The 19,084-nt window shown below is 38.3% G+C and overlaps 1 protein-coding gene across 1 annotated transcript in view; it reads left to right on the top strand.

The window, feature by feature from the left end:
* The window catches only part of TAOK3 (TAO kinase 3), a 168,208-nt gene that overhangs the window by 139,467 nt on the left and 9,657 nt on the right, over nt 1-19,084 (top strand). Inside the window, exons 15-17 of the mRNA XM_046640346.1 lie at nt 5,153-5,389; nt 7,098-7,226; nt 10,785-10,988. Coding sequence (XP_046496302.1) covers nt 5,153-5,389; nt 7,098-7,226; nt 10,785-10,988 — 570 coding nt within the window. The remainder of the gene's footprint in view (nt 1-5,152; nt 5,390-7,097; nt 7,227-10,784; nt 10,989-19,084) is intronic.

The following is a 19,084-nucleotide window of genomic DNA, read 5'->3' as shown; positions in this document are numbered from 1 at the left end:
CAATTATTAGATAAATAAGTGATGAGTGTATATTTTAAATAGACTTGCAAACTGACAAAAAAAATTACGGTTCCTCAGATTTGTTTTATCAGCCTACCCCTTCTACATAAGCCTGAAAGAGACCTAGCTCTGTGATTTTTCCCCTTAGCTTTTCTTTCTACATTGTGCTTTCTAGTAGGGTTATTGACAAGTGTATGAAGCCTGTGAGTTTACAGGCTTTTACTGCTAGATGTTTTTCTATTTTGGCTCCTTAAAACTGAGATTTTTGTGTTATTATGCACTGCTGCACAATTGCATTTGTAACAAAGGAAAAGCAAAGACTGCAAACCTTGATACTAGAGGAAACCCTGAGGAAACTTTAGAATTATCTATTTTTTTTATTATAATCGTTTAAGGGCAGAGATTATTGACCTTATTTTGAAGAATTAGGAAAACGAAGGGCATTTCCTGGAATCTTTTTTATTTTATCCTTTCTTCTGTTAAGAAAGTTCATGTTGGTCGAATTCGTCCTCTGGAGAAAGGAGTTGTTTTTATACTTCTTCAGAATTACTCCTCTGACTTCTTGGGCCTTAGAGATGTGCCTTCCTTGAGTTTTTATTGTTGATGAATGGAGATCCTAATGTTTTTATTAAATTAGTGGCCCATAACAGTGTTTTCAGCTGTTGTTACACCTGATGTCATGTCTTCTTAAAATTTCATATCCTGGGTCACTGGCAGTTCCCATAGTAGATGTTAATTTAAAGAGCACCAAACTCATATCGATCAGATAATTTAGCTTTTGGCCTTATGAAGGAATTCTCACTGAGATGCAGTGGTCTTACCACACAAATGAATTTACATTAGAATACACATTAGGGAGAGGGGCATAGAACTCTTAGTTTCTAATCTCCAGGGAAGCATGTAGGAGAAAATCATTATTGTTCTATCCATGCAAATATAGATTCTTTTACTTTGGTTTTACCCTATTCAGTAGAAAAATCTCATATAAAAATGGAGTCTTCATTTGGATTTTAAAAAATGCAACCTAATTAGTCAGCTACTTGTGAAATTGGGTACCTGCATGAGTTTGATAGACAAGCATAAAAATATTAGAGCCTCAGCAGTAAATGTTACTGTTTCACCTCCTATGAGCCCGGCTGTTCTGTATCTAAATGCTTGAAAATGTATTCTCTTCCTAGATAGTGTGTGTATCAGAGGATGCTTATCAAAATATTGTTTTTCCTTTTTCTTGGCTTCTGAATCTCACTGAGATCATTGCTGATACCACTTTTCACCTGTGCTGCCCAATCTATATGCCCAGCCCTCATGACCAAAGTCTCCCAATAAACATGTGTTGAATGAGTGAATGAACAAATGAATGAATGACACCTCTTCCAGTCCTGCTGTCACATGAGAATTTGGATTTATAAGTGTGCATTTCAAAGTTCATGTCGGTTTTTCTGTATAAAGCAGAATTACCTGTTGTCAGTTATTACTTTTAGTATGAACTTAAAATATTTTTTTCCTAGGTGTTCTAAACTGTGGAATGTCAAATTTCTGGTGCCAAAATGTGACTCACTGTATTCTTTTTAATTGCTGTAAATTTCATTTGTTCTAAGTGCTGAGGTGGCCAGTTTTATCATGCACGTTATTTTGATTCTTACACACAATTAATCCTGTAAGTTGGCTTTGATCTCTTAAGAGGGTAACATTATCAGCCACCATGCTCCTCTTTTATGTTCAGTAAGTTGCTTATTAGCCTTCTAGTGCAGTGTTCTGTACTTGGTAGGCATGTAGTACACTTTGGATGAAATGGTTTGTTTTAGGGCTAATTTTGTTGGAATTAAATAGGGTGGGATGGAATGGTTGTAGAAACTTTCTGAAAAAAGTTCAGCCCTCCTTTATGGTTCTTTATTTTTTATATATTTTTCAAGGTATATGAAATAGCTAATTCAGATTCAGAAATTATGCATAGTTATTTTGTAATCCACAATCTGGACGCAAGTACAGTTTTACAGTTAAACTTGCCCTTTCTCTTGGATGCACTTCTTCTCATCTATGTCCCCATCACCAGAAATGCTTAGTGGAGGGAAAAAGAGACATGTTACTCAGAGCCTGTCAGGAAAAGGAAGGAAACCAACATATACTGAACATTTCCTATGTGTCAGACACCTTGCTGGACACAAGTGTTATCTCATCAGCGATCTCATCATAGCAGTAGTTCCTCTTTACATATGAAGAAACTGAGAGACTTCAAGAGGTTAAGTAGTTTGCCCAAGGTCAGTTGTATGATAAGGGATGGAATGAGATTTATCTCCAAGTAACCTACTGGGTATGGCAAAGTGAAACTGCCCACTTTCAGTTGATCACATTTTTGAGACTACCATTGTGAAAACTACAGTCACTACATTTCTATAACTTTCTCTCATTTTTAGACTTATTCGATTTATAACTTAGACATACCACTCTCTTCGGCTTTGAATTTTTTAGGTGTTGATTCCCTCCATTAATTCTTAACAGAAAGTTTTATTCTTTTTGGCCTTGATTATGTGAATTTCCTCAGGCATTTCAAGAATCATAGGACCTCGGTTCAAATCCCAGGCTTTATAAAAATTAAAAAGGTAAATTACATGTGAAAGTACATTGTAAACCATAAAGGATGATAAACTTATGAGCTATTTTTTTATTCTATTGACCAAATGGTGTATCTGTAAGATACAGAGTGTGACCTTAAAACACACAGGCATACATAACTGTAGATAACATATTTTTTATGTATTTCATGTTAGACTTCACAAATGAAACATCTGGTTATACTTTCATTTAAATTCATCTGTCTGGCTCGAGCATGGAATTATAAAGCTATCTCTATATATACCTCAAAAGACAATTACTTTGAAACTTAGAAAGTTTAGGTGTACAAATGGAAGGTGATATTAGGAGCTTAAGAAGGTGATTATCCCAATTATGGGAAGCATTTAAAAGCCAAGTGTCTCTCCTGGAATTCAGTGATGTACAATGACAGCGTGTTGAGCTTTGTAATTTGTCTTTGCCACATGCTTGTATGATCTGGTATGCAGTAAGACCACCTTCCTCACAGGGACTCACCCGCCAATTAGGATGGAAAATGTTCTTGACACAACTCATTAGCGTTTTATCTTCAGGCCGCTTGGTTTAGGGAAATTGCCATCCTGAGAATATTTTATTGACCACAAGCCTGTCAAACATTCCACTAGCAAGTTTTAAATGTGTCATGATAGCTTCTGAGTGTGCCGTGCCTCAGCTTTGGGAATCTGATTAAAGAAGGAATACCAAAATAAGAAAAAATAAGTATATGAGTAAAACATATCTCACACTCATTACCCTGGAACAGACACTTGACTACCATGTTTGTCTGAAAAACAAGTGAGTTCAGAAAGGAATAAATGGTATCCTTTCTGTTGATTCAAATTGTTTTTCCCCCCACAATGAACTTTAGGAAGGCACAGCATGAGGAAATGAAATATACACATAGATTTCAAACTACTTCTTTCCTTCCTTGTATCATGAAATAAGTCCATTTAAAAAAACCATGTTATTGTGATGACAAAATAGACAATTTATTTTCTTTAGAGTATTAGACTCCTCTTTGGTGATGCTATCCTTTTTTTTTTTGAGCTTGAAATATCTTCTCCTCGATTCCTCATACTTTAAAGAGAATTGTCCTTTAAAAAAGAGAAATGACTATGAAACCTAGTGTTAGTTTCAGCTGGAAAGGTTTCAAAGTTCGGCTAATGTTTAATGGTGTACTTTGATAATACTATCCAGTTACAAAATAGCACTCTCTTGATAGTAAGGACTCAGTCTAGTGTGCAGGGACACCTTCTAAAAAGAGCAGAGAAACAAACTCTTCTTTGTATAAAATGCACTTTGACCCATAAACTGAAAATAGTAGAGAGAATTAATAGCAGCATGAAAATTTCCAGTAAAACTTGTTTGAGGTTTAAGTTGAGGAAAGTGGCTTGTAGTAGATAGGAGTGACAATTACTTAGTGAAAAAAACACAAAAACTAAAGTTATAGTTTTGTAATTAAATTATTTTTTCTAAAATAGGAAAGAGGAGAAGGAAGTGACCAGGGAATCTAACAGGAAATAAAGAGGGGTGATAAATTGAAGGAAGGACTGGAAAATCAGAAAAGGTTTAATAGAAAAAAAAAGAGAGATGCCAAAATTTACTGTCTTCACTTTGTTGGCTATTCACTTGAGAATGGGTTAAGGAAAAATTATTAAGACCAGTAGCCATCCAAAAATCATAGAAATGCTTTCTCCTCTTTAAGAGGGCAAGTAAACGTATTGTGACTTATCTCTTTTGCAGGGAAGGAGAGGAGGGAGACAGATGATTTAAAAGAAGGGAGTTCTCTCTCTTTCTCTTTCTTTCTCTCTGTCTCTGTCTCTCTCTCAATTCATATTAAGAGTAGAAAATAAATCTTGTTCAAACTATTTTAAAAGGGTATTCAAGATTCCTGTGACTGTTAGAGACATGATCCTTAAAAACAAACAAGCAGTATGATATAGTGCAGTGGTTCTCAGCCAGAGGGACATTGCCAAATATCCAGAAAATTTTTTGATTGTCTTGACTTGGGAGGTGCTACTGGCATCTAGCGGGTAGGCCAGGGGTGCTGCTAAACATCCTACAATGTACAGGGCAGTCCCTCAAAACAAAGAATTATCTGACTCATGTCAATAGCGCCAAGGTTGAGAAATCCTGGTATAGTGGAAACATAGCATGGCTCTGGAATCAGACAGAAATGAGTCTGAATCCCAATTCCACTCCTTATTAGCTATGTGACCTTGAGCATACATATAATGATATATCAAAAATATATAAATATATTTTTGCTGAATGAATAAATTGATTCCCTCAAGTCTCAATTTCTTCATAAAATGGGGGTGGTAATACCTACCTCATTAATGAATAAAATGAGTGAGTGAATGAGATGGTTTTTAGGATTAGAGATAAGGTATATAAAGAACACCCAGCACAGGGCCTAGTACAGGTGAGTGTTCAGGAAATAGTAGGTAAATTGATGGTTACAATGATAAATAAAATTATGCCAGAGCATTCCTCTACTTTGCCTGAAAGTTTGCCTCCCATGAACCTGGTTACCTGAGTTCTCTCCCCCACCCCAAATCAGGTTACACGCCAGATCCATGAGCATGAGCAGGAGAACGAGTTGCGGGAACAGATGTCAGGTTATAAGCGGATGCGGCGCCAGCACCAGAAGCAGCTGATCGCCCTGGAGAACAAGCTGAAGGCTGAGATGGACGAGCACCGCCTCAAGCTACAGAAGGAGGTGGAGACACATGCCAACAACTCGTCCATCGAGCTGGAGAAGCTGGCCAAGAAGCAAGTGGCTATCATAGAAAAGGAGGTCAGTACATGCACACCTGCCTTCGTGCCACAACCACGCCAAGCTTGTTCCAGTCAGGGGCATCATGTTAGCAGGAGACAAGAGTAGCGTGATTTTTTGTGATAGAGAAACAGTATTGCCTTGGTGTGTGTGTTGGGGTAGGGGGAGGTTTATGAGGCTTCTTATAATTGTCATTAAAAGCTAAAATAGTAACTGAGGTATATGTCACATTCCTGTCTATTCAAATACATTCTGAGCATCAGTCCCTTGATGGGAGTCTGGGTACAAATAAAAAGAAGCAAGATGCTTCTATCCGATGGAAACTTGCACAGTTCGGGTATGTTACTTTGCCTGCCACACCCACAGTCCTCTTCAAAGGAAAGCTGCTCTACAGACAGTCCCTTTTAGTGGTGATAATCCCTGCCTACAGCTGATCGGACCAGGGGTGGGCACCTGACCAATGGCAGTGAGTAAGCTGGCTATTGCTTGGGTCTTCTAGGGAACATCTCTCTTCCCCATCCAGGTTCTAAACAAATTTTAAAAACAGACAAGAGGGTAAGGCAGATAGAGAGTCAAAATACCACCTTTATTATTGATAAATGTTAGATAGAAGTGATTTATGTCCCAAGGAAAACAGACCTAATAATACTGAACAAGATTAAACAGACCTCCCGACCCAACCCAGGCACTGCCAGTGCTAAGCCAGTCACCTCTCCTCACCCCCCGTGAGACTTACATAGTGCAGAAAAGCAGAGTGAACCTGTGGTCCCTGGGGACGCTGTTTCAATAATTAAGCTCGCTGTCTCCACATGGAAGGAAACATCAGAACTGTAGAAGAAATATCCCCCCAATAGCCATCTATTCGTGAGGCCATCTGGCATGAAAACTTCTGCCTGAACAGGGATGATGATGATTAAATAAACCAATCAGATTCTTTCTTGGGAATTCAACTTGATAAATATGTGGAGAGAATTGTTCATAATGGAAGAATTGTTAATAATGGAAGCTAAAGGTGAGAAGATCCAGAACCATGAAGCATAATTCCCTCTCTATCCCCCAGGTACCTCATCTTACATACGTGCTTCAGCGAAGGGTTCCTCCATCCTTAGATTTGGTCACTTTCAGGAGCCAATATTTATTGAGTTATCTTTTATTTGGGCTGTGTTCTATCTACTCAGGAGCCCCCCAAATGTCCTGGTCTCAGACTGCTGTGGATTGCAGCAGGTGCCTAAGAAATCAAATGTCACTAGCTTTGCCTATTATACTGGAGGTGACCCCACTAGGAAATCTGATAGTTGGAATAATTTATTGATTAGAGTTGGATTCTTGGAATAAAACTGGCCAGTCATGGTTATTTATCCATTTATCCATTTTTATAATTTAACCCTTGGGCTACCAACAATATGATAAAAAATCTTTTGTTATAATCCTTAGTTTACCTTTCATGCCATGTATTTTTTTGTGTGTTCAATAAAACGTGGTTTTGGTTTACCTTCCTATTTTTCCCATGATTAGGGATATATTTTTCAATGGTAAAAATTTCAATTTTTTGTTTAAAACATGAGAAAATCAAAGCAAGCATTTCCTTATTTTTTAATTAATTATTTGTTTAAAAATATTACATTATTCAACACTTACAGACTCTTTTAATGTAGTGGAGAATATAGATAGCTGAATTCTGTGTGAAGATCAAGTCATCCTAGATCAATCGTATTTGTTATTTTATCAGGCAAAGGTAGCTGCAGCAGATGAGAAGAAGTTCCAGCAACAGATCTTGGCCCAGCAGAAGAAAGATTTGACAACTTTCTTAGAAAGTCAGAAGAAGCAGTATAAGATTTGTAAGGAAAAAATAAAAGAGGTAAGAATACCGATATTTGTAGTCACCAAGTTGCCATTAGAATGGTTGGAACTTGAAACTGATTCATCTTACATTGTGATCATACATTCATCTTGCATTGTGTAGTCTAATCCAGTGATTCTCAAACTTTACATTAGAATCACCTGAAATTCTTATTAAAACAGATTGCTAACCCACCCCTAGATTTTCTAATTCAATGAGTCTAGGGTGGATTTTGAAGGACGAATTTCTAACAAGTTCCCAGGTGATGCTGATGCTGCTGGTCCCGGCACCACACTTCAAGAACCCTTGTGCTAACTGTAAACCATTCTTGCCTACTTCCGGTTTATTCTCCACACTTCAGCCAGAGGCATCTTTTCAAACGATGAGTCTTGTCATATCTCTTCATGTTTTTAACGTTTACTGGCTTCCCATTGCTCTTAGGATATAGATCAAAATACTAGAAGTCCCTGCGTGGTCTGCTACCAGCCTCCCCTCCAGTCTCACCTCACACCAGTGTTCCCCCATCTGCTTACCTAACCCTCACTCTTCGCTGCTTCTGCCACAATTGTCATATTTTGGTTCCTCAAATGTATCAAGCCCTTCTCCAAGGTCTTTGCTCACACTGTTTCTTCTGCCAGGATGCTCTTCCCACCCTCCCACCCCAAATCCCACCCTGACCACAATTCTGCTGTTAATTCCTTGTAAGCTTCAGGATTGCTTATTAGTACCTTAACTTAAACATTGCTTCCCCAGGGAAGCCTCTCCTGACTGCCTCTACCAAGACAGGTGCCGTGGGTTTCATAACACTAGTTTTCAATTATGCATTTTTTTTAGTGATTATTTGAGCTACTTACCCTAGTAGCTGGTAAGTGATAAGAGCAGAGACCATGTCTTTTTGTTGTTGTTGTTCATGACTGTATCCCTGTTTCCAGTAAGGTGAATATTTGATAAATGATTGATTGATTCTTGAATGTTTGGTTGAAGACCGCTAGTGGACTTAGAGAGTCCTCCTGAGGAACTGCAATTTGATCTAAAAGCTCAAATTTCTTCAATTCTCCCTTTACCAGTACTTACAGGTGACTTGCCTGCAGTTCCATAGACTTTCCTTCTCATACGACAGGATTTCTTATTTGTAGACTACTAGTATATTAAGGTTTAATAAAACTCAGCATGGGGCATTCTTCTAGTATATGAAATCATTCATTTGAGCTTACATTCTAAGTTAACAATATGAGACTTAGCAAGGTTCCTCTCTGATTGTTTTTAATGAGGAAATGAAAGCAAGTGGGTGTGAGTGAGCCTCAGGATCTTTTGCCCTGCCCAGATGAGTCCCTGGTAATTGCTAGGCCTGTCAGAAATTTGTATTTGATCCACACTTCCCACTGAATGGGAAGAATCTCTGAGACTATAGGATCTAGAAAACCAGGCTGTAGAGATAAATAGCCTAACTAAGAAGATTCACATTTTCTCTCGTTATTGCTTGAGCCTAATTATTCTATCATAACAGATGTGGCTGGATCACAGAGACAACCTTGATTTTTCAGTAAGAAATTTTGAAATTTTCCCAGCTGCACGTTCATTTTTACGTCTATCTTATTGTGTTCACTCATGCTCTGGAGGCCATACTTTATGACTGCAGCCGCCATTCTGAGCTTTCGTTAACACCAAGGTGTTTGGAGATTGCATGAACTCCACCTTTAGAAGATCCCCTACAGAATGGCATTCGAGAGTCCCCACTCAGTCTTTAGGCATAACTTTATTTTTGGTTCACTATACTCAGGTTTATGAGTGCAAGAGACAACAGGCCTCAGCATAAGTCTGTCAACATCCTCCTGAAGAAAAACAGGCCTAAACCTAATTTGCGATAGCCTCAGTAAGCCTTTCTGTGCACAGCTAATATTACTCTGTACGAAGTACAGCTTCGTTCAGACTATTTAAAGTGGCACGTATATTTAGATATGGGTATACTTAAAGGTATTGTCCTTGTGATGACAGAACAATCTCCACTATCCCCACTGTTGATAGATAATAGGAGTGTGAGTAAAGCAGAATAATGGATGGTGCAGAAATAATTTATTCTTGCTTTTGGAGTGAATTTTTATGATCATATTTAGATTTGGGTGTGAAATGTAGTGGTTAATGCCAAACCTAGTAGCAAAGCTGTGGCATCAAGAGATGAGTCACCAGCCTTTCTGTTGTGATCCCAGCTTACTCCATGCTGGAAACAGCTCTTGCTCTTGTTGATTCTAATATTTCACTGGAACAGGAAAGTTGAAAGTTGATTTACCAGGACTTCTAGGCCAAGTGCAAGAATAATCTAAATAGAGATGTATGATGTCTGCATCACTAAACATTAAGTAAAATAGGTGTTAGCAGTTAAAGGAGATCTCAACTGAGTGAGTAGTTAACTAAATATTATAGGTCAAGCTTGCCACTACGAACAAAGATGAGTACACTGTACCTTCTCTAAAGTGGTCATCTTACTTTCCCCATAGATTAACCTCTTCTTAACTGTTCTGATTCACTGCTTTCTTCCTTTTATCCATATGGTCTGGAATAATTATGAATTTTGTCCTTTTGAAAATATAGGTGGTTTGTTTACCCTCTAATCCCTAATGAAGAGTGCTTTTTCCTGAAATTCAAACTAGTGACATTTGCAGAGTCACCTCCAGTCTTTGAAATCTGTCTGCTTCTCTCAGTATTATTACCACTTCCTTTGTCCAAGCTACTATCATCTCTTGGCTGGACCTTTGCACTAGCCTCCTAGCTGTCTCCATGGACGTGCTCTTCCTTGCTTCATTCTGTTCTCCACGTGGCAACCAGAGTCATCTTTTTGAAATACATCTCATTATGACACCCCAATATATATAAAATCCATTTCTCCTATGCTAAAGATCAGTGTCCTTAACTTGGTCTATAAGGCCTCTAATGGTCCTGCCCACCTGTCCAGCCTCATCTCATGTCACACTGCACCAACTACTCTGGCCTTCTTTCAGTTCCTTGATCATATCATGTTTCAGTTAACCCACCTTAAGGGTTTTGCACATGCTGTGTCCTCCACCGAGAGTATCCTTCCCTCTCCTTTTCCACTGGTTAACTTCTACAATTTTTCAAATTTCAGCTTAGGTGTTACCAAGGGCAAATATTTTCTATTAAACGTCCTTGTAGAACCAAGTACTTCACCTTCACAGCAGTTATCACAGTAATTTTCAGTTCATTTCTGTGGTTCTTCAATTGATTTTTTATTTCAGACTAAAAAGCCCCATGATGGTAGATATGTTCTTTTGCCCGCCATCATATCCTTGTGCCTTACATATGCCTGTCACATGATAGGAACTCAGTAAGTGTGTTTTGATTGAATAAGTGAACAAATAATTTCTGACAGTGAAAAGCCAAAGACATGGAAACTAACAAGTCTCCCTCTCAATACTCAATTAATTGACAAAATTGTTGGGGATGAGGGATGTGCGACACCAAGCCTTTCTGTCCTTGCATTCTCATTTGCTTTCCAAATAATGTTAGTTCCTTTTGCTTAATGAGACCAGCATGGATTTTTTTCTTTTTTTCTTTGTGAAGGAGATGAATGAGGACCATAGCACACCCAAGAAAGAAAAGCAAGAGCGGATATCCAAGCATAAAGAGAACTTGCAGCACACACAGGCTGAAGAGGAAGCCCACCTTCTGACTCAGCAGAGACTGTACTACGAAAAAAACTGTCGTTTCTTCAAGCGGAAAATAATGATCAAGCGGCACGAGGTGGAGCAGCAGAACATTCGGGAGGTATTTGTTATGTTCATAACTATTGTCATTAATGTATGGGACAAAAAGCTTTATGAGGATTGTGACCATTTTGTCCGTCATCTGTTTTGTCCAGTCCTATATCCTTAGCCTCTTAGTCTTCAGTGCAGTGCCTGACACAATGTAGGCACACAAAAAAGTAAGGGAATGAATTTACTACCGACAAGAGAAAGCCATTTACAGAACAAGGGATCAACCTTTTCCAAATCAATGCAATAGAATTTTGTTGAACACCTGTTATAAGCCGTGTCATGGAGTGGAGAATCAAAATAAGTAGAATAGAGAATTTTTGCTTTCAAAAAGTTATGTTTTTTGTGACTCTGTGAAACAAATAACAGTATGATGCTCTATAATTAAGATGGAGAAAGCAAAATACCATATGATTTCACTCATGTGAAGAAATGCAACAACAACAATAATAACAAACAAACAGATACAGAGAATAGATTGGTGGTTACCAGGGAGAATGGGGGCCGGTGGGAGGGTGAAAGGGGTAAAGGGGCACATTTGTACCATGGTGAATGGCAACTAGACTTTGGATGGTGAACACAATGTAGTCTATCCAGAAGCCAAAATATGATGTACACCTGACATTTATAATGTTATAAACCAATGTTACCTCAATTAAAAAAAAAAAAAGAGTGCCTCCTTTGTGCCAGGCACTGTGCTGGAGACACCAGGGCTACCAAGAAGTTATACTCCCTGCCTTCAAGTAGCCCTAAGTCTAAGAGGAGAAACAGATATGTAACAGACTAATTATAATATGTTAGGTACGATAATAGACATGTGAATAAAGTATCATGGGCATATGGTCACGAAAGGGCTTGGAGGATTCGGTGATTGATGAGAAGTTGAGTGTTCTGAGTGTATGGAGCGGAGCGTCGGAACGAGAGAAAAGTTGGAAGCAGAATGTGTAGGCTCGTGCCTTGTTTCTTAAGGCAAGGCATTTAGGTTTTAGCCTGAAGGCAATTGCATGGCCATCAGAGGTTTTTAAGCCAGGGAGTGATGCTGACTTTTCATTTTGAAGAATTAGTGCATCAGTGTGAGGGTAGCCTAGAGTGGTGACAAGCAACATACAATGAGGTCAGCGAGGATGCTCCTTCTCTAGTTCTACCTGGAAGAGGCAGTGGGGAGAGAGAGAGATTAGATTTTTTTTTTTTTTTTTTTTTTTAGTTAGCATACACCTTCCCTAGCCCAATACTGTAAGATTCATATAAGCTTTTTGAGATTAGATCTAAGTGACATTTCTGAAATAGAACTGACAGTGATTCAGACCAAATGATGTTAGAATTCAGAAGAGGGAGGAGTGAAAAATGACTTAAAAGTTTCTAATTTGGGAAATTGGATGAATAGGATGTTATTCACTGAGATGAGGAATACAGAATGTAAATCAGTTGCAGATACAAAGTTCACTAGGAAATCACTGTGACCTGAAGTAATCAAAAAAACTCTCACAAATGAGCCAGCACATTGGTATAAAAAAACCAAAGTCTGATAAAAATTCAGTGTTAGCCTACATGAGGGAAACAAGTACTTCAGGCACACTTAATGGGAATGTGAATTGGCATAAGCTTTTTGGAGAGCAGTATTCAAATGGGAAGACAAAAGGGTGGAGCAAATTAAAATTTATTAAACACATATAATTATGGGCCAGGCTCAGGGTCTTTATCTGTATTATCTCATCTAATTGGAAGAGGGAGAAACTGTTGAACATTTTTGAGCCAGGCAATGAGTGATATGGCTAAAATTTTACTTTAGAGAGATTTGCCCAGTTTGGTAGTGATGCACAGATTGATTAGAGCATGCATTCTCAGTGGGGGCAATATTGCCCCCAGAGGGGTGAAAATGGGTTCTTATGGGGGAGGGGTCTTAGATATTACTATGGCTTTTGGCCCTCTGAAGGACCATAGTACATAAACAAATATACAGTATATGTATGGTATTAACATTCTAGGGGTGGGGATGGTCGGGCAGAGGGGAGTCTAAAAAGGCTCCTAATGGGGACAATAATGAAAAAAAAAAGTTGAGAAACACTGGATTAGAGAGAAGAAACTAGAAGCAAAGAGAGGTGGTGGTAGCTGTCAAAAGAGAAATGGACTTGAAACATGTTCTGAAGTATAAAATAAACAGGACTTAGCATACAATGGGATATGAGAGAGAAGATGAGGGTAGAAGCAAAGCTATTTCTAGGGTTTAAGACTTGGGGAAATGTAGATTTTGGCAGAAACAGAGAAGCTTAGAGAGAGGTATTGGTGAGAAACTGATTAATTCAGTACTAGATATGTAGAGTTTGTTAGAAGGGAAAAAAGTCCAAATGAAAAAGTTCAAAAGCCAGTTGGAAATAAGGTATTTAGGATTCTTTTCATTTGGCAATTATTGTTATTCTAATAGCACATATTTGGAAGAAGTCTGAGGCTAAGGGGAAAATTAGTGCCAATAAAAGCTATAGAAGACAATTATTCCCCAAAATTGATAGGAACTATATTCTTGACTTCATTAGTATCAGGTTCTAACAAGTTGAGCAAAGAATAACTCTATGAGGGTATTTTTCTTAAGAGTCTAGATTTTCCTTTGTTTAGTCTTATTCCAGAGACTTCTTCATGAAAATGTTCAAAGTTTTTCTTTACAGAATTAATAAAAGAACATTGAAAAAAGATAAATATAGAAAAATATAAAGTTGAGTGACAGTTCTTGAAAATCCCATCCTATCCAATCTCTACCTGAGACAGTCACCTTTAATTTGGCATATATATGTCTGGATTTTTCTCCTGTATATATGTATACATACATGCAGCTTATATATAACTTTAACTTTACAAAAATAAGATTACATTAGTATCAGTGGGTCTGTTTGATTTGCAAGCAATAGAAACAAACTCTGGCTGACTTAGTATGGAAAGGAATTTATTGGAAGGATACATAGGGTAGATGACAGAGCTGAAGAACCAAACTGGAAAAGATGAAGAATCAAGCTGGAAAAGCAACTTCCATAACCTAGAGATCAAGAGCTAATGGACATTCCTCAAGGCTCACCATTTGGATGTATCTCCTCCAACCATGTTTAATCTTTGTATCATTTCTGCTTAAGATTGAAATTCCTAGGAGAGAGAGAACTTGATTGGGTAATGTGCTTACTCCCTTACTCAGTACTCTGTCAGATTCCAGATAGTGTGGGAGAGTTTCTGTTTCCAAACAGAGGAGCCTGTTAACAAAGAAAGGGAAATGGGTACTGAATCTACAAAACCCCCCAAATGTCCACCATACTGTTTTGTAACTCTCCCTTTTTTTTTTTTTTAAAGTTTGGCACCAGAGCTAACATCTGTTGCCAATCTTTTTTCTTCTTCTTCTTCTTCCCAAAGCCCCCCAGTACATAGTTGTATATTCTAGTTGTAGTTCCTTCTGGCTGTGCTGTGTGGGATGCTGCCTCAGCATGGCCTGATGAGCAGTTCTAGGTCCGTGCCCAGGATCCAAACCAGTGAAACCCCGGGCCTCCAAAGCAGAGCACGCAAACTTAACCACTCGGCCACAGGGCCAGCCCTTTTTTTCCCCCCATTTACTATCTAGGACATAAAGCTCTGCCTTACTCTTTTTAACCATTAATAGTATGTTTTTTGTATTTATTTAATGAGGTACTTCTCAGTGGATACTTTGTTGAAGTTTTACAATATTACTAACAATGCTACAGAGAACATCTTTGCACATAGATCTTTTCACATGTATACAAGTATTTTGTAGAATATATTCTCAAATGTGGAATTTCTGAGTTAGAGTCTATACATCTAAATTTTTAATATATATTGCCAAATTGCCCTCTAAGAGGCTTTATACTCCCATCAATAAAGAATACCTATTTTCATATATCATTGCCAAAACTGAATATTAGCAATCCTTTTAATTAATGGAAACATTTCAAAGGATCAACATTGACTGAGTTGAGTCTCTTTCTCTATTATCAATACACATAGATGCTCACTATTTTCTAACCAGTTATGAAACTAAGAACTGAAATTAAGAAAGCATTGAATGTCATAGGTTAACAACATCTCTGTTTAAAACTTTGACTTCTAGTTCTTACTCAACCTCAGTGGACATGAGGACAAAAATTTTGGCTTGAGTGAGATCAGCTGCTTTTAAAGAAGTCACTAGCACTTCCTTTGAAACTTCAGTAGACTGCTTGGATAATGGTTGGGAAGAGTTTATTAGGGGACAGCCCCTAGATCCACATCTTACACAGGAGCTGGAGTCACATAAAGTATCATAATGTGTGTAGGATCCATGGTGTGTGAAAAGTACATATGTTTCAACACTAAGTGCACGCTCAGCTTGGTGAGATGCTCACAGTGTGTGATGTGGGCTGAGGGAAAGGGAGCTGCATGGCTCTCATCTCACTCCCTCAGGGCATATATACATTGAGCGCACTGGTGGCAGAATCACCTGTACCATTAAGTTTGTTTTTGTGTTTTTGCTCAGCTCATTTTGTTGAATTTGTATAAGGTAAAGGTGGACATGATGTGGCTCTACCGTATACTGTGTAATTTGTACAGGTGAAGCAACCATTGCATCGTGTCTAGCTAGAGCAGAGGAATTCTTCAGAATATTGTATCACAGACTGAACATAAAACAGGAAAATATAAACCTTCATTGGGATGTCTTTTTTTTTTTTAAGATTTTATTTTTCCTTTTTTCCCCCAAAGCCCCCCGGTACATAGTTGTGTATTTTTAGTTGTGGGTCCTTCCAGTTGTGACATGTGGGACACCGCCCCAGCATGGCCCAATGAGCGGTGCCATGTCTGCACCCCGGATCCAAACCAGCAAAACCCTGGGCTGCTGAAGCAGAGCACGTGAACCTAACCATTCGGCCATGGGTCCAGCTCTTCATTGGGACATCTTTTAATGGAAAATGTTGAAAGCCTAAAAACCTGAGTTTTAGCCTCACTTCTGTTTTATTGAAGTTGTACGATCTTGTGTTAGTCTCTCAATTCCCTAATTCCTTCCTATCATATATGAAGGGGTTAAATCCTTATAATCTTAGCACCTCATAAGGTTGCAATTAGGACTGAATGACTTAGATGAACTCATTTTTAAAACTTGAAAGCACTTTATACATTATTATGTAGGCACAGTCCTAGGCTCATAATAACTTGAATAATATTTTTTCCATGGTTTTAAATATTATAGGTAGCTTAACAACTTACATCTCAGCAACTCAGATGTATGAGTTAAAGGGAAAGGGAACAACCTACAATTGTAACAGAAAAGCCCATTTCAGCACCATGCCTCTCTTACTTCTCTAATAGTTTATAAAAACTAGTTTTAAGATATTCATTTCTGAATACAGAAAAATAATAATGACCTGTTTATATATTCTGAAGTGTTTTCTTTTTTTTTTTTTTTTAAAGATTTTATTTTTTCCTTTTTCTCCCCCAAAGCCCCCTGGTACATAGTTGTGTATTCTTCGTTGTGGGTTCTTCTAGTTGTGGCATGTGGGACGCTGCCTCAGCGTGGTCTGATGAGCAGTGCCATGTCCGCGCCCAGGATTCGAACTAACGAAACACTGGGCCGCCTGCAGCGGAGCGCGCGAACTTAACCACTCGGCCATGGGGCCAGCCCCCTCAAGTGTTTTCTGATAGTCTTTCATTTCGTCTTCACAAAAGTGGTAGTTCATGGTGGGTATTGTTATCCTCACTTTACACCGGTGGAAACTAAAACATAGATTAAGAGACCTGCCCCAGCCATGCATAATGAGTCAATGGAAAAGCTGAAACTGACTCACATCCTAAATATTTTTCCGTTGATTCTCAAACTGTAGTATATATCAGAATTTGCTGGGTGGCTTATTATAAAGACCACTCACTTGTAACCCAGGTAATTCTGATGCAGGTATTCTGTGGACAACATCCTGAAGCATTCCATTAAGCATAAAGAAAAGCGTTTAATTTCTTCTGAAAGGTGTTGTTTGCTTTGCATCTTTTGTTTTTTCCCCATGAGTTTCAGGGCTCTGGGCAATTCAGACTCAGTCTGGAAAATGCAAAATGTATAAATGCCCATTATTGGGAGTCCTGGTACTGAAATGATAAATTAAAAATGATATAGTAACCTGGGAACCAGGACACTGACCCACTCCAAGGGCTTTCCTTGGCTCTTCTCTTGCTCATTGGTCTGGAGTAGCTTTGGTCTGTGGGAAGGGCTCACTGTCCTTTAGTGCCACCTATGGGTCAGTTAGTGATTTTTGAAAGAACACATTTGGTGGTCCAGGTAAGGAGAAAAAACAAAACTAGGAAAAGAAAAACTCAGGAGAGGATAGGGGGAGATGCTCTTCATTATCTTTTATTCCTTAAAACAAATGTTAATTGAATTTATACTTCAGATATTTCCCCAATAGGAAATAAGTTCCATGAGAGGATGTACTTGTTCACTGCTGTATCCCTAGGGCCTACAGCAGTGCCCAACACATAGGGAGAACTCAACAATTATTTGTTGAATAAATAAATGAATGATTAGTGACTTCGATCTAGTTAACAGATGCTGTGCTGTTTAAAGGACATCTCTTCAAATGGCTAGAAGGCCCAAGTGTATGAGATATTCTCAACCACACCAATATACAAATGTTACTAATATTTCTATGAAAATATTAGATGGTATCCCATAATGGATACTGTCAGAGAAGAGAGGCACGCTATTGTTCTAATTTAAAGTCCAGCTCCAATGCTTTCTCCGTTCCTTGACATTCTTAACTAGTAGTAATACCACCATTTTCAGAAATCTTGCAGCATAAAATCTTTACCTCCTTTATAGCACTTATCACTTCCAACCTTCCTCTTTTTTTAAATTTATTCATAAAACTATTTCACTATATTAATTAAGATCCTTTTGTTTGCATGTTACTGAAATTTATTTGAGGTAGATTAAGCCAAAACCAGGAAATTTACTACAGAAATATAGGAATGTTTCATAAAATCCAATAGCAATAATACAGCTGGACCTATAGGAGAACTTAGAACCAGTCAGGAACTTGAGCATCAACATATTCCCTATACTTCTTTCTTCTCTCTTTTTCATTCATCTTGCTCTGAAGCCCAGCATTCTCTCATCCTCAGTCCTCATAGCAATGGATGGCTACCACATGTGTAGTTTTTATATGCCCCTCAATTCCAGCCACACATAGAGACTAACTGTCTCTGAATCCCAATTCCAAATTCCCAAGAGAGAAAATAGATTGATTCAGTCAGCTGTAAGCTGAGCATATACTTCAATAAATGTCTATTACAGTTCCCCATTAGAGTGTTAGCAAGAGTCATGGCCCACTAAACATTTTTATGGACCCAGAGCCCATGGTTCAGATCTTCGATACATTGCCATTCAGGAAATATTCTTGAACTGGTGAATGAAAAAATTTCACCAAACTCCCCCCCATCCCCGTGCTTTTTTTCTAGTTTCCTTTCTTTCCCTCCTTCAATGAAAAAAAAAGAGAAAGACATGAGTAGAACTGCAAAGAACAAAATGATTAGATCTAGAAGTGATCACACAGACTGTGATGGAAAAGATGAAAGGGGAGAGATCTCATCTGCCTTTTCCCAGCATGCCCTGAACTCTGAGATTTTAAAAAATAGGTAATTGGCCTACTTCTGATACACGCAAAAACAGAGTATTTCGCAGAAAACTAAGAACATTGAGGATATTCTCAGCTCTGACTGCATTTTAGAATCACATGAAGAACTGTTAAAAATATTGATGTCACAGTCCCACCCCAGGCAATCATCACAATTTCGGGTTGTAGGATTCAGGCATCATGTGTTTTAAAAGCTTCCTCACGTGATTTTAATGGTCAGTCAGGGTTTAAAACCACTGCCTTAACTGAAGAAACATTTATTTAGACCTATGTGTAACATATCACCTAATTAAGGTACACAGCAGCAATGTGAGGGAGGTGAGAAGGGGCCGGGTAGAATTAATCCCACTTTACAGACAGTGAAGTTGTGATGGCTGTGAAGTTGCCCATCTTGTAAATGGTGGACCCATATGGAAAACCTAAATCTCCAGGGATTGTTAATCTAATCTCATTGAGTCATGCTGCCAAA

This window comes from Equus quagga, chromosome 15 (genome assembly GCF_021613505.1).
Source record: "Equus quagga isolate Etosha38 chromosome 15, UCLA_HA_Equagga_1.0, whole genome shotgun sequence".
Taxonomy (NCBI): Eukaryota; Metazoa; Chordata; class Mammalia; order Perissodactyla; family Equidae; genus Equus; species Equus quagga.
This window is presented reverse-complemented; position numbering and strand designations above follow the sequence as displayed.